Source organism: Phaethon aethereus, assembly GCF_964289735.1.
Source record: "Phaethon aethereus genome assembly, chromosome: 5".
NCBI classification, from domain to species: Eukaryota; Metazoa; Chordata; class Aves; order Phaethontiformes; family Phaethontidae; genus Phaethon; species Phaethon aethereus.
Window position 1 is genome coordinate 67309992 of NC_138579.1, and position 16258 is coordinate 67326249.

The 16258-nt window shown below is 43.3% G+C and overlaps 2 protein-coding genes across 2 annotated transcripts in view; both read right to left on the reverse strand.

The window, feature by feature from the left end:
* Window positions 1-3213, reverse strand: part of NELL1 (neural EGFL like 1) — a gene marked incomplete at both ends in the record, with an annotated part of 300940 nt that extends 297727 nt beyond the window's left edge. The window contains one exon of the mRNA XM_082000059.1: window positions 3165-3213. Within this exon, the coding sequence (XP_081856185.1) occupies window positions 3165-3213 (49 nt within the window). The remainder of the gene's footprint in view (window positions 1-3164) is intronic.
* A 9206-nt stretch (window positions 3214-12419) lies between these two features.
* SLC6A5 (solute carrier family 6 member 5) overlaps window positions 12420-16258 on the reverse strand; it is a 31738-nt gene continuing 27899 nt past the window's right edge. Inside the window, exons 14-15 of the mRNA XM_082000128.1 lie at window positions 15157-15324; window positions 12420-12923 (exon numbers count right to left, since the gene is read on the reverse strand). Coding sequence (XP_081856254.1) covers window positions 12768-12923; window positions 15157-15324 — 324 coding nt within the window. The 3' untranslated portion in view covers window positions 12420-12767. The remainder of the gene's footprint in view (window positions 12924-15156; window positions 15325-16258) is intronic.

Genomic DNA, 16258 nt, shown 5'->3' on the forward strand with positions numbered 1-16258 from the left:
TTTTCACTAACATCATTAGTAACAGGAACAGGCTCCAAGAATGAAATCCTGACACAGCCAAAGTCAATGGTAAAAGTCCCACTGACTTCCACAGAGCAAGGACATTACCTGTAAAGCACATCCAGATTGATTTCCACTGAGTGGACTTCACGTTCAGGTCCAAATTGATTCATTTGTTATTCCAGGACTGTGTTTCTGGATCAGTTAAGCAGCAAATATTCTAGTCTGATTCTTTGAAAAGCTCTAAGAAATTACTGAGGTGTACAGAACGAACAAGAATTTACATATTCTACTCATAAATCATTTGCACCACAGCACTTTCTCCTTTCCTTTACTCAAGGATTAAAGCTTGTTGGAATAACATGTTGTGCTAATGCAGAGGATTCTACGGCACAAGGGGCAGAGTAGTAAAAAGTACCGAAAAGACAGCTTCAGGAGGTCTCTAGCAACCTTGACTCTAACAAGGAGAATTAAGATCTAGAGGCATCTGGCAGAACTGAAGAGTTCCAAGAGTCCAAGAGTGCTGGCATATCCAAGTGTGTACACACACAGTGCTTTCATAAGGATGTGGGCATAAGTACGTTTTTGTAGAAAATTAAAATTAGAGACTATGAACCCAGATAAACTTCTCCAGAGGTAAAAACTTCCCAGATCATCAGCAACACCACCAGGCTTTTAGTACTATCTTTGACTTCACCCACCCTAGACACTCAGGCACCACAAATGACGCTGTGCACGCTGAGGGACCAACTGACCAACAGGAGAGGACTTATCTACCTGTTGATTCCCAACCTACAGTGACTCTTCCAGTGCAAGGGCTGCAACCTACAAACTCCAGACACAAACACATACATAAATACAGGGAGTAGCCTTTCTGGGCAAAAAAAGAAGTAAAAGCAAAGATTGTTTTAGGAGAAAAACAGGAGGGCTTACTATTTCTTCTAAGGTTTTAATTCAGAAGAAAAGCAGCACACTGTAAATTGTGGGAACTTATCTACCAGGAGAGACAGTGTCTGCTGCCCCTGCTGAGAACAGAGTATGCTGTTCTCCTCATTTCAAAGGGGTTAGGTCTATTCAGATCAGCAAAAACCTACTAATATGAAGGAAGGTCAAGTAGGGACTAAAACTTGCTCAATAAAAAGGACGAACTATGTCCAGTAAGACAAATCTTGACCCCATTAATGTCAGTGAAAGCTCTGCTACAGACATCAACAGGGTGAGGACAGAAACCACATCTAGCAAGTATAGGCACTCCCATAAATCACAGTAGCTCCACTGCTCTATTAGAGCTGTTTATTCCAGCCTGAATACCTAAGGCTCAACAAGTATAGATCACTGTGGCTCCACAGGCTTCGATTTATGCCAGTGAAGGATCTTGTGTGACAACTTCAGTGTGCCCCTTTTTCAGCTTTTAAAATGCTTTCAAAAACAGAGATTATTTCTAATGTCACAGAAACTATTTAGCAAGAGCTTACACTGCTTTAAATACCTAGTCCTTTCCCTGTGCTGGCTCTTCAAACTGCAGCAGGCACTCAAAAGTCTGGTTAATAATTAATAAACAACAAATCAGCAGCTTCAGTATGATAACCAAGTCTCCTTTTCCCCTGTGGTCTCCCACAGTCTACCAGAAAGATACCACAGGCATATCAACTGCACTTGCATCTAGTATCTTATGTTGCCTTTCTTCAGTGGCACAAGAAACTGGAAATGCCGTTTCTTTCTGAAGTAAAAATTAACCATCAATCCATATGCTCTCACTGGAGAGCGGTGCAAAGCTTGAGCCTGATCCTGACTGATGTGGCTTTCAATTCCTATTTAAAGTAATTGGGCCATTCCCCTTAAATCAGTGGCTTACAGAAGCAAAACTCCAAATGATTCAATCAGGTGGGCAGGAGTAGATATCAGCTCAGGACTTGGCGGACTTGGCCCAATGTGAACTGAAGGCACTACAGTAGATTAGAGGATTAAGCCATATAATTATGAACGATATTACTAGGAAATCCCTAAAAGAAATTAATTCTGCCTTACAGCACCGACAGCTTGTATTCTCTGCTTGCGCCTTTATCACCTACACCCAAGCACCAGCAATCACGCCACGCTCCATCTAGCTAATGTGCAGCCCTGCAACATATGCAGCATGTTTATCATTTCCTCGACATGCGTAACGGGCTGTTTGGGGATGGAAAAACTTTTAAGTAAAAGCACACTCAACACAACCGAGTCATTTCCACGTACCCAAGTGCAATCATTCAAACGGTAAAGAGCAGGCTCTGGGAGAGGCAGTTTCTCCTCTCGCAGCTTCAGCAGCAATTGTTGCACACAAAGAACTTTCCGAGTGGCTTCGCAATTCCAAGTAGTGGAGTTTCGGGTCCTACTGACCGTGTCAAACGTCTGCGTGCACAACTGGTGGGAACACCCCTACGAAAGGGACGAGCGGTATTTTCTTCCAACTATTTTTATGTCACGCTTCTCAAGATCCGTAGATTTAGCGAGGTAATAATTACCATAAGAATAATTATAATGTTAAAACACGGATGCCTTTGCACTTCAGAATATCGTACTGGGTCATTTCCCTGAGGAAAGCACCATCGAGAAACGTCCCCCTCCGTGGGTTCCAGCCGAGAAGGAGCAGTACCTGGGGCACGGGCAAGGAGAACAAAGCCTCCGCAAGGAACAAGAAGCAGCGTTCGGGTCGCGCAAGGCTGGAACAGTAACCCGGCAGGCACGGAATCCGCAGGCACAACGCGCCCGCAGCCGCCTCCCGCTGGAAGGCGGCTTCCCCCGGCGCGCCACCGCGGGCAGCACCGCGCACCGGCAGCGCCCCGCACCGCCCGGCCGAGCCCCGCGGGGCGCACCGCGCACGCCGCTCTCGGAAAACTTTCCTTCGCCTACCCCACGGCGCCCGCGGAGCCGCCGCCGCCCCCCGGGGCTCCCTGCTGGGACCGCGCCGGGCTGCGCCCCGCGGAGACCCGCGCCCGCTCCGCGCAGGAAGGGACGCCCGGCCCCGCCGCGGCGGCAGCCGGCAGAGCCGGGGCGGCTCCCGGTCCCCGCAGCGGGCGCAGCCCGGCGCCCCGCAAAGTTTCCGCCCGCCGCCAGCGCACACCGGGCGGCGGCCCCAGCCCTCGCTCCTCGCAACGGCCACCAGCCCCGGCCCGGCCCCTCACCTGCCCCGGCGGCGGCCGCACACGCCCAGAGGAGCAGGAGGAGACCCATCAGGTCGGCGCGGCACGGGCGGCGGCGCCCGCCTCCCTCCCTCCCGGCAGCTGCTGCGGAGCCGCGCCGAGCCCCGCCGATCCGAGCGCAGTCTCCGACGCGCGGAGCGGCTCCGGCAGGCGACGGCTCCGCCCGCTGCCCAGGCGCGGCCCCGACGCCCCCGCGGCGGGGGCTCCCCGCCCGCCCCCCGCCGTGACGCGCGGCCCCCCCGGACCTCGCCAGCGCCGCCCCACGGCCACGGCGCGGGGAGTCGGGCCCGGCGCAGGGGAAGCCCCCCGCCCTCTAACCGGGTCACGCGGGGAGCGGACCCAGCCCTTTCCCCCCGAAAGATTAATTCCCCGCGGACGAGAGGTCCCCGCAGCCCCGCGTGGGTGCGAGGTGCGGCCACGCAGCGCTGTCGGGGGCTGCGTGAGCGCGGGGCCGCCGGCGTGCACTTTCGCTGCCGCTGCCTCCTCCTTCTCGCTCTCGACATAAAAATAGTAAGAATCAACACTTATTGACTAGTTTGTCTTAGTAATAATTTATGCCTGCTACGAACAAACAAAAAGAAGTTCCGAGATATAATACGGAAATCTGTACCGTCCCCCGGGCTTCTTACGCATCCTCATTTAACTGCTCTTTCATGCCTCTAACGTGTAAAAGGGAAGTAAAGTATTTAAAGATACTTGTGAGTCATCCGAGAACCTGCTCTGATGGCTGTTTTCAAAACCTGTCTTCAAGTATTTCTTCCCTCCAGCCTTTAATTTGGCTCAATCCTTGGCAAGAAACAGACCACCACATAGATGGATCACATGCAGTGACTCTCATTCCCCCCCCAAGAACACCTGATTTAAATTTAAAGTAGAGATTATAGGCCCCAGATCAAGTTCCCATCCCCCTGGACAGGAGCAGAATGAGACTTCCAGCTGCTGATCTAGCTTTGCTACCCTTCAAATCCAGCTATTTCATCTGTGAAGCCGGAGGACTCTCCTTTCCACTGCCTCCCCTCCTCACCTGGTGGTTTGGTTCTGCACCGTGCAAATCCCAGCCATTTTACATGTAAAATAAGAACCTGTTCCTTTGGATAACGTTAGGATGACACCAAAACCGTCATGCCCGTCTCAGGGGGTAGTTGCATTTGCACGCCTTCACATTAGCAAGAGCAAAGAGTGTAACTTCGGTTGCCTAATTACTTAATTAGTAAGATCTCTGAAAACAGCTGTTCCTGACTGCAAGCAAGGTAATGCGCTCCAGGAAATCTTTGGGCTGGTCATTCTGGAAGCACCTCAGTAAATTGTCTCCAGTGTCTCAAAACAACTTTTACTCAAATATAACTTTGTAGCTTCTTACTTTTGTCTAGTGTGCTGTTGCTTTTAGCACCACTCTTACATATACATGGTATACAAGTGTATGTGTGTATGGATAGATATATGTTCTATCTAGCCATAGCAACAAGAAAAAGTGGGAATGGTACATCAGCAGGTGAAGACACACACTTCTAGCCCACCCTGATAATATCATCCTTCTGCATAGTATTTACTCCTTTCTGTGAAATAGGTCTGTACATCCAATTCATGTTAATTTAGCTGTGCTTGTGCTTATCTGGTAGTAAAACCAGGGTCTACCTACACACAAAATTGAATCTAATTCAAATCAAGTTTTCCACTTGGAGCAGAGTCTTTAGTGGATATACAATTTAAACTGGTCATAGATTCTTAAACAGACCTGTTATTAGCTTAACCTAATCCGGATTAAATGCCATTTAAAGAAATTACTGAGGGTACATACAAAAATTTGCAATAAGTTATCAGCTTTAAAGCACAGCTTCAAACACATCTTGAACAATGTCATGGATAAAGAATGCCCTAATCATTCCTGACTTGTTCTTCTGTTGATCAGAAACATCCCAAAGAACCAACGGGTACTGCAAAAAGTAACATAAGCAACTTAGTAGGAAGCACTCTGAAAAGAGCTGGTCCTACATATGTCAGTCTTCCTATAGTCCAGCTCAGTGCCCAAATGATCACACATTGGGAGAGCATGGGTAATCTTACAAGCGTCCTCAACTGTCCATATTGGAAAGGGATAGGACAAATAGATGGACCAAACAGAACAAAAAAATCACATTCTCCCAGCCAACACTATTCTTACACCTCCTCTAGTGGCAACAAATCATCTTCCTTTATCACCAAAAAATCTGATATTTTGATATGATCTTATTGGAAGTACAAATAGCTAAAAGGCATGACATTCAGATAAGAATTAAAACTGTACTCCTGAACATTCACAGCAATTAAAAAAAAATAAAATCTGATGGCATTTTTGCAAGACTGAATCCTTATTCCTGTCAAACTAGCTGGATTCCAGCTCAGATAACATTCCCGCGAAAGATTGTTCCTGCACTCTCTGTTAGATGTTGAATGCTTCTCGATTTTGACCTAAATTATTGTGATGTTGCTAACTGTGTGGTGTTAAACTGTTAGTCCTGACAGCAACAAAGCTTGTGGCATTTTGTAGTTTGATGAAGTATTTTTGACTGGGCCCAGTATCTCCCAGAGCAGTTATAAGGTTGTTTGCATGCTTCGGATGAAAGGCAATTAAAAGCGCTAAGCATTGCTTTAAGCATAGCTGAATGCGTGGACCCCGTTGCCAGCTGAACAGCGGTCGCTGGAAAAGCAACAGTGCTTCCACCTGAAAAAAAAAAAAAAAACACCTTGTAGTTCATGGGATAGAAAATCTCCTTGATTCACAACTAAGGCTCGCATCCCTCGCACACCTGGCTCCAAAGGGATACCTGCAACACATACTGGCAAATTTTACTTGGCAGCCAGTACAGGGCAAAAATTAACCACAGCACTTACACCCAAACACTAACAAAAAGGGTAGATGTAGAAGGAGGGAGGGAATACTATATGCCATACCTGTCCTACCAGCTGAATCCATAGTTGCAAAGGACTATATAATCAGTCCAACAGACTGAAAGTATCCACGTTAAGGTTTATAATTACATAAATAACTAACAAATGCACCAGAATGAGGCCTTCCAAAGAGACATCGTTTGTCTGTAGTAGCTGTAGTCAGTCATGGAGTAATACCTACTGCCTTTTTTTTTAATTCCCAAACGCAGTTAGGTAATGTTTGAAGACTGCAAAATCTAAATTAAATTTTACAACTGATTCATCTATTAGGTTGGTATAAGATGTGCTCTTCAGTCTACACCCTGACCATAGGAATTCCAGTACCCAAAAGCGTAAAATCATTTCAAACCAAGCACATCTGCTAGCACCGCAATGGAAGATGTGCCTAGCTTCTAGTCATTTAAGTAACGTACATTGGTTTAAAGCGTGGCCTGCGTGAATCCATACAATCAAGTTAGAAGGATGTGGATTTTTATCTGTTCCCATGAGTTTAAACACTTAAAGCAGTAGTGCTTAATGGCCACAGCAAAGGACTATCCCTTACTCCCAAAATCGATGTATCGTTAACTCACATTGGTTGACTCTGGAGATTTGACAAATTCCACGTGCCTCAGTTTTTCCTCCTGAAAAGGGGACTAATGACACTCACCTTCCTCTCGGGACTCTTACGATGCTCGTTGGTAACTTCAGACTTCTCCAGGATGAAATCTGCCTTATATGTGCAAAGAATTACTGTAGTCTCCCATCTTTAGGTCCTGCCATCTCCTTCATCTGCACATACACATCTCAGAGAAATGCAACTTTACAGACAAAGTACTTCTTTGGGTGGAGAACTGATTACCAGAACTGCTGAAACAGTCCCGACACATAGCTATTGAGCTGTCTTGAGGATCAGGCCCTCGCCTGGAAATACTGTCACGCTCTTGACACCATGCTGGTATCTCTTGTGTTAGCACACTTGATGCCACAGAGTGATCAGATGTTGTACTTCAGCTATTGTATTTGGGCAAAGCTTGTCAAAAGCTCGCGTCTGCCAACGGCGGAACAGGTTGGATCCGTACCATTTCCATAGCAGGCTGCCGGGAAGGGAAGAGCCTGCTTACCACATCGGTATTGCGGCACATTGCCCTCACCACACCGCGGGAATCCAGCTTTAAACAAAAGGTACAATACCATCAGGGACGGTGTCCTTACGCTTTCCTTCTTCACTTGCTCTGCCCTCACAACTCTCATTTGCATTGCCAGCAGGTATGAACCTCTATTGTTTTCAACAGTTCAGAATAGTCCTTCAGTTAAGAAGGATTTAAGCAAATCCAGGTGGCCCTCTGATAAGCAATCAGTTATTCCACAAGCTACAGAGCACTCAAAGGGTTAAGAACCCAACCATTTAATTGATACTTGTTTCTGCAGCTGTGCAATACCTCCATTTCCCAAGAGGGCCGTTTCCAGTTGCTGCTCAAGGTTCCTAACAATCAAACGGATCAATTCTGCAGATACCTTAAGGCTGTGTGTTAAGTAAGAATGATGTTTGTGGCACATACTGGGTGGGGAAGGAGGCGGTGGAAAAAAAAGAGACATTTCATTCACCAGAAAAATTTCAACACATTTTCTGTTTTAAACACTGGACATTTATTTAGAGTCTCCATACATTATCGAATAATTTTAATTTATCACATCGAAATATAATAGGCAAATATATAATACAGTAAATTGCATTTGTACACATAAATACAAAATTTGAGGTAGGGCCTCAAGAATAATGATTTCTTAAATTAATAACATACAGCATTATAATATGCACTACATGATATATATATGATGCACCCTTTGTAACATAACATATCTTCTCCACGTATAGCTAATGAAAAAATTATAATGACCTGGTTAGGGTACAAATCTTTATCCATAGGCAGCAGTACCCCATACAATGCCTGTAAATATATATATATATTTATATATGACATTACGCAAGTAATTAAGACTTAACCCATCAGCGATGGGTCCGTAATAAAGTGCCATAGGACACAGGGCGCAAATTCTCAGCTGGTGTAAATTGTCACAGCTCGAACAAAGCTGTGACAATTTATACCAGCTAAGCATCTACCTTACAAGGTAACACTACGTAATATAAATGACAGATAACAACAGGTTTTAGTGGATCAATAATTTTCCTAATAATGGAAGATAGCTATAAGGCAAATGGTTACCTGAAGATGTATTTAAACATCATGGGCAAATAATAATATTGCAAGCAATAAGGTCCAGCCCTGTTCTGACATTATGTTAAACCCATCAGGAAAACCTTCTCTCTTTGGCAATAGGCTGAGGGTGACAAAGGCAGAAACCCCAAATACCCCTCCCCTCCCGCCTCGAGTCGTCAACCTGAGTCCCTCAAGCAATATCCAGCTCTGACCATTTTACAGATACTTATGTGCACACCATTTAAGTACAAACTAAGAAACAAGCGTCTCTTGCAACAGCAGCGTTACCAGCAAAACAGAGGAGCTTTCTGGGATGCCCCTTGCCGAAACTCTGCAGCCTGCAACCCACGATGCCTACAAGTCTTTCTTTGATTGCAAGGAGTGCAGCTGCAGAATAAGCCGCCGATAGGAAACCAATGTCTGCCATAAATAAGCAATCGATTTAACACAGGCAACAAGAAATCATATTATCCATACAACTTGTACATATATGTGTAAAAAGACCAAAGGTATTTCAAATAAATCAGGCGTTGGAATTTCATGGTAAGAGAGAGCCACACAGTGTATCGTAAGCAATGATCTTCAGCGCTGAGGCACATCTAATGTGCTCAGTGGAGCAAGAACCTAAGCAAAAGACTACTTTGACCCAATTGAAACATCATATAAAGGCAATCCAAGTCTTTCTCAATTAAAGGTCATTTTGTTAAACCCTTCTTTTGGAAACAAAGTGCTGCCATGTCTAGCCAAAACACAGGTTTTGAACATTGCATATTAAAAACACTAAGATGACCCCAAAGAATCATTTGCATTAGGTATAATCTTTAATGCATACAATAATGCATCTCAGCTCATTCAGAAATTCAATTTAATTTCAAAGAAAATATATGCAACATAAGTAATTTCACCAAATTTGAACATTCTTTACTCACAAGATAAATAGATCTGCAAGTACATACATCACATTTTTACTAATATGGCTTTTTCCCCTCCTTTTTTTTTTTTAAAGATCTTTATTGGTATTTAATTAGTTACTAAATTTATTTTTAGAAAATTATCAAAGTACATGCAAACTTTTCCTAGAACATGGTAAATAAAGCATATTCCCAAACCTCAAGGTTACTTCTCATTTAAAGAAGACACTGCTGGTTAATTTAATCTCAACATTCAGATTTGGCCAGTATAACACTTTTTTAAAAGTCTAATGTGAAAAAAAGTCTGCTTTTAATATGCAGTGAAAACTTTATATCTTCTGTGATTTTTGTGCGCTTTTCTGCCCCATCTCCAAATGGTTTTGCAAGCCTAGGAATGGAGGTCAAAGCTGAAGACAAATATCAGCTAGGACACAATCACTATCATCTGTTTTCAGAGTTTCAAAGTCAAGTCTAATCCTGTGCTAATGACTTAGCAGGCACAGGAACACCATCTAAATTAAAAGCAAGCAGATTAATTACATAAATCATGGAAAGCAATTCAATTTTTCATATCCATTCTGGTTTGGTAATCCAAGCCAAAGAAACGATACCATAACCTAGCAGTATTCCTTCAAATGGTATCTCTTTTATACTTAAGGTAGACAGTAACTGACATTCTTACACTGAGGTAATTTTATTGCAATTAGGTAATCCCAGTTCCAATGCGTGTCCTGAGACAAGTTAGTAAGTGGAAGGATTCAGAACTGTTGAGTGATTTGAGTGTGTTTCCTTTTTTAAAAAACGAGAAACAAACCTATGGATTTTTTAAATGGTGTGGGTTTTTATCACAGTAGTAGTGAAGAGAAACTGGCCTGGACTCCAAAAATCAAACCAAGATGCTAGGTAATATTGGTAAAGAGACGCCTAAAGCTATTTATCCTGACAGAAATCCTTAATTCCCGCTAGAGACGCTGACTTAGGTTCCTGTCTTCACCCAGAGAAGGCCCTCAGCCCCACCTAGACGTGGGGGCCGTATTTCCAGCTCGTCTTTATGGACCTTCATTACATCAAACAGAGCGTGGCTTCTCAAACCTGCCTCTGCCAGGAACATAAAAGCCAGAATTAAGACTAGCAAGCCCCTTACTAAAATAGCGGGTGAAAATGAAACAAAGGGGCACAGCTTTAAGGCAGAGAAGCTCACAGAAGGGTCCCGTCTTGCTGCCGTGCGAGACGGGGACCGGCGGAGCCTGTGGAGCGGAGATTCAGGGGCCAACACGAGACGTTGCAAAATCTGCCCTCGCTTCCCTCAGGGACAAGCCCTGACGGCGCTTCGCTTGTCCTGCATGAGGATTAAAGGTCTCCAGCAGTGCCTAGAACTGGCAACACTAATTGCCCCATGAAAGAGGAAGTTCAGCAAAATGATTAATATATTTAATATACATATATATATACACACAGAGAGAGAAAATAAGTTGACGATTTGTGGAAGTGTTACATTAAGGTTTCGTTTTTGTTTTGTTTTCTTCAATGGGATGAAACAACACATCTACTGATCTACGGACACACATTAACTGAAGATTTACCTGAGACCCTGTAATATGAAGACAGACAGACGAAAGAACGGGATAGAAACAGTCCCCTGAAAGGAAAGAACATTTACTGGCTACTACAGCAGTGTGTGTGGGGAGGGAAAAAACGGCTAAACTATTCTAAGCTCACCATCTCTACACCGATTGATAAGATATTTATAGGGACAGAAAACATCACTAGTACACACTACATGAACACCGATCACTGTTAAAAAATGTCATATATGTATGTGTAGGATATAACAAGATAGTAAAGGTTACAGTTTTGCCAATTATTGAAGATATATTTTTCTCCCTCATTCTAGTGCATTTTCAATAAATTGGGCTAATTTTCGATTCAGGTAAATAAATGTACTCTTAAAAAGCTCTATTTTTACTCCGCCCAATAGGTAACAAAAATATTTAAGTCTAGCATTCATATCACCACTTATTTCCGATTTCTAAAATGTAATGATTTGGAATGTCCTATTGCTATGCAATGTTATAACGGCCACCTACTGAATCGTCCTCTCCCCCCAGCCCTCGCATTTTGCATATCTAATGTTGCATCTGTATGGATGACTGCAGTGGTAAATTGTTCTGGGTTTGGGGGGTTTTTTTAACTTAATGAAAATGTTCTAAATGGGAAAAAAAACAACCAAAAACAAACCACCTCTGCCCACCCTATGTACATTTCAGAGGGAATACTGCTTTGGAGAGTTTACGTGCTATATATAAAATATATCGACAAGCGGGGTTCTGCTAGTTCCCCATTTGTTGAAAGAGAAGAATACATCATCTAAAGGTTACGTAAAGATGTTTATAGGAGAATGAACAGGGAGTCACAAAGTCGAACAGCACATCTAACTTCTAGTAACTGTTGTCAGGTGGTAACTAGACTACACTTACCACTGTAAGAATACAAAGTTAGGCACAAATTATATGATGGCTTCTTGAAGAGATACTGTAAACAAAAGCAGAGAAACAAGGAAAACTATGTTCAGAGTATTGGAGTGAAGCGAGTAAAACCACAGTTGCACTTAGTGTGGAGCAAGGTTTCAGAAAATCTGTATAACTGAGGCATTTTTAATTGAAATGACAGCTATCAAATTATCAAAAGAAACGTATGACAGTACTTTAAACAGTGATGCCCATACACCTCAATCTGGCACCGTTTCCAAACCACTTGGAGACTCAAATGCCATTTAGTCCCAGTCTCAAATGATTAGTTCTATAAACTTTGCTTTTATTTTTCTACTAGAAAAGACCAAATGGATGGTGTTTCTGTTCTGATCCCACATATTGCTCCCTGGTGTGCTGTTTAAAGGGTCTCCGCTTGTTGAAAAAACAATAAAGTTTAAAGTTTAAATTTTAAAGTTTAAATAATAAGCTTTAAATAAGTCCTCAAAGTTAGTATAAATCATAAGAGAAGTGCGCAGACGCAATGGGTCAAGGTCTGCTGTCAGTGTAGAAAAAGCCACCCCGCTTACTGCGAGAGCCTTATGCTGGATTTATACCAGGACTACAGGAGATCTCCTTCTTTGCTCACTTCCATCCCATCCGAGGGCTGGACTTCCCTCTGATTACACTCGTAACAAAATCCTAGTCCCGTCACAGCTACCCGTGACGAGGATGCTTGTCTGAAACAGGTCAAATTCTGCACAAAATTTCCTTAAAAGATTTTTCCATCGTGTTTTGTTTATTCCTACGTCACCTGACAAAACCTGGTATGTCACCTGTTGCACAATATGCTTTTGCTATTTCACTGGATACAGAACAGGTCATGGGCATCACCTACGCCTGGAAGTGGTCTAGCTAGGTCTTCCCTATGGCATGCAACAGTAAGTCCTACTTTCCCAAGCAACCACTTTCAGGCAGTGCAGAAAAGAAAAGAAGAAACAATGGGGAAACAAAATGGAAAAAAAAAAAAAAAATCAGAAAAGGCTGACAACGTTATTGCCACCCACATAATAATTATTAGCATTGGGTCCCCAGTTCTATATCCTTCACTGGCAGTTTAAGTCCCAGGGAAGAGGTTCCCAGTGGATCAATCATATTCACGTAACGTTCACCGCGGTGCTTGGCCAAGAACGGACCCCAGTCAGGCTGTGGAGAGCACACCAACTTGAGTCGCTGCAATGTGGGGGAGAGAAAAAGAGAGTCTCATTTGAAGTTATGGAGCAGAATTACGATGCAGAAGAAATGAGGATAGGCTCATTTGAGATTATTGATGATGGCCCTGCAATGCTCCACTGCTCAGTGTTTGTTTTGCACAAAGTTTGCAAGATTAATAGAGGATAAAGTGCCCAGATTTTAATTATACATTCTCCCCCGCACCATATGGGGGGAGCTCAGAACCACTGCTACAGACCGTGAGGCTCACTTACTGAAGGACATGTGCACAATTACTTAGCCCAATGGTCTAAGCAGTGGGTAACTGCATTAAAATAATTGGATTTCTGTTTAGCATATTTCCCAAAAGTATACAGATGACCGAAAAGAAGTACATCGCTATGAATGAACAAGGGTTTTAATTTTGAGATGACAAAATGCTTGATTTTTATCTGCAGGAAAAAAGAAAGTAGAGAACGTTAGCCTGGCAAACAACAAAAAACTTCTAATCTTTCCGCTGATTTCTTTATCGAATATGTAATTTGATCGGTGCATTTACAGAAAAAAAGGAAAGAAAACATATTTCTGATGACTTAAGAGGGAACAATTATATGTTTATTACCTAATAAAGTGAATCAGACCTCTATATCAGTTATTTTAATCTCTGCTTAATTACCAGTTTGCAACTTTTACCTCCCAAATCAACCATAATAATTTTATGCAGCAGACTCGGTATTCAGGAGATATGGGGCTATGGCTGAAACAGCTTCAGCAAAAGCCCCTTCAAAACAAATCCAACTTTTTGGTGTTTCTTTGGGTACACTACTAGAGGGACAGCAAGGGGAGCACCCTATTTTGGTGGCAATATCAATGCTAGTACTACACATAGAAGTCGGAAGATATGAAGCAGAACAATTTGTCTCAATGCGAGCAACTTACGGGACAAAGAACAAAAGAAGTAAGTCTAATTTCACATTAGCTCGTTCCCAGTAGGAGCAGTTGTCTCCTGACCTGTGCTCCAACATGCTCTGCTCAAGGGCTGAATGGCCCTAGTGCCAACCGTATACTTGGATGCTCTCTCTAGGGTGTCCCACCACTTAATGTTAAATTCCTTCGCTCTATGTGAAGCAGAGAAGTCTGATCTTTTCCCTCAGGCATGTGTAGCGTGACGTATTGAGAGACCAAAAAGATTGTTCTATTTTAGTACATTTTCTCTCCTTTTCATTTTTGAGGCATCTAACAGCCCCGATGGGTTTTGCAGGACAGCTGCAGTGCGGAAGCGGCTGTGAAAAGGGGAGGCGAGTGTCTGTTCCGTGCCCTGGGGAGGCAGCAGCCCAGGCAGCGTGCGCTGAGGAGAGGGCAGAACTGAGAAAGCCTCAAAGGCCAAAAGCACGGCCACCGAACTTCTTCAGGTAACAAGGCGAAGGCAACGGAGGGATGAAGCGCTGACACGAGAAAGACCGTGCTGTACCGTGCCCCGCGAGGAACTGCGGAGCCAGCGGGATGGGAACAGCCGGGGAGCGGCGGTGGCGGCACAGAGACAGGGAGCAGAGAAGGGGGCTGCCACGTCTCTGGAGCGGTGGGGAGAAGCAGCAGGAATTGGATTTGCAAAATCAGCACAAAAATTAAGTGCCACCTGGAATTCTTTTAAGTCAGATTGGTGCCAGAGAGGATCAGCTTATTCAAGAAAAACAAAGAGATGAAGAAGGGCGGAAGAAAAAGGTTGCCAGCTAAGGCTTATAATGAGTAGTTTGAGCTGTAGAGTATGAGGTCTTTTTATGCATCTTATTCCTGAACGTCATCAAGTGGCACAACCTCCTGGAGCGCATCCCGGATGACTCAGGTACCCGACCATCTGACACTTTGCAAACAGGCGACTCCTGACTGACGTTTCGCGACACGATACACACCAGCAGTTGATGCTTCCTACGTCTATGCGCTGCTTTTGCAAAAAGGCAACAAAGCTAGAACAACTTTCTCTCAGTAACGCCATTCCAGGGCTCATAAAATTTGTTACTCCTCCTAGTTCTCATAAAAGCAATCACTTAACAATTTAGGAGCATTTTGCTGAGGAACAGGGAATAGAAGGTCTGCATTTTAAATCAACTGAGCATCTCTCTGCAACACAATAACTAGCTTACCAGAAAGTAATCTTAGCACTATTAGACATTCAATATCACAAAAATCAATGCAAAATAAAACAGACAGTCTCCTGTGACCATATTTTTAAGCAGCAAAAAGACAGAAGAATTACCTCAATAAATTTGCCCGGGGCTAGATGCATTTTTATCACAAACATAACTGGGATCCAGATAACTGAGCAGGCCAGCATCAGCCATCCAAGCACCATGGACCAGCCTGGGTAGTGGTAAGCGCCGTAAGTCATTGGTTCCCATTGGTAAAAACTGAAGCAAAGAATAAACTGGAAACAAGGAAAGAAAACAAACGTTTGAATAAGCATAACAAGCCTGCTATGCCACAAAAGACAGGTATCCACACACAGAGTTGGCGTACACTGAATACAGCTAAAAGTACGTGCACCTAAGGCAGGGTGCTCACACTAGCTGCAATAAACAGGTCAGAGTCTGACTCTAATGAGTTTCATGGAAATCTTGCAAAATCCCACAAAAATCACTGTATTTATGCCAGAAGAATTGAAATTAGAATCTTGCCCCTAGAGTAACATGTTTTATTACATGGTCTATTGGCAGTTCTACCCAATGTGATTATGCTAAGTTACTCCATTTCACTTACTGTATGAATAGCAATACATCTACTTACATTTGTGCATAATTCAGTAACTTTTGGGAAATGCCTGTGCTCACAATAATTGCACACGGAAGATTTACAGCAGTATAACTAGGTGAAGGCACTTATATAAATGATCAGTTTTATTTCCAGATACGTGGAGTAATTGAAAGTCTAATATTAGACTACCCAAATGTATCAAATATTAGCTTTACAGAGGCAATAACAGAAAAGAACGTGTTGCTTCGTTTTGCTTTGTCTGTTTCCATTGCATAAAAATTGAATTACGACTGATCACTGTCAATTTATTTCTCACCGTAAGTTCACTAAATATTACATTTGGAGGGAACAACAACGGAACATGCAAGTTTGAACTGACCTCGTTTGCTTTCCAAATTGGCTTTCCTTAAGAGACAACACAATTTCCTACGCCCTGGTTGTGATTACCGGCAGTAGCTAAGAGTGCAAGTCTGATCAGTAAAGGAACCGAGCAATTTGCAGAAAAGCCTTACAATTCCCTTCACAAGTGTAACAATGGGTTTAAGGCAGCATCTTAAAAACAGCCATTGGAAGGAAAAAAGAGATTAAAAAAACACGTGCACACACCT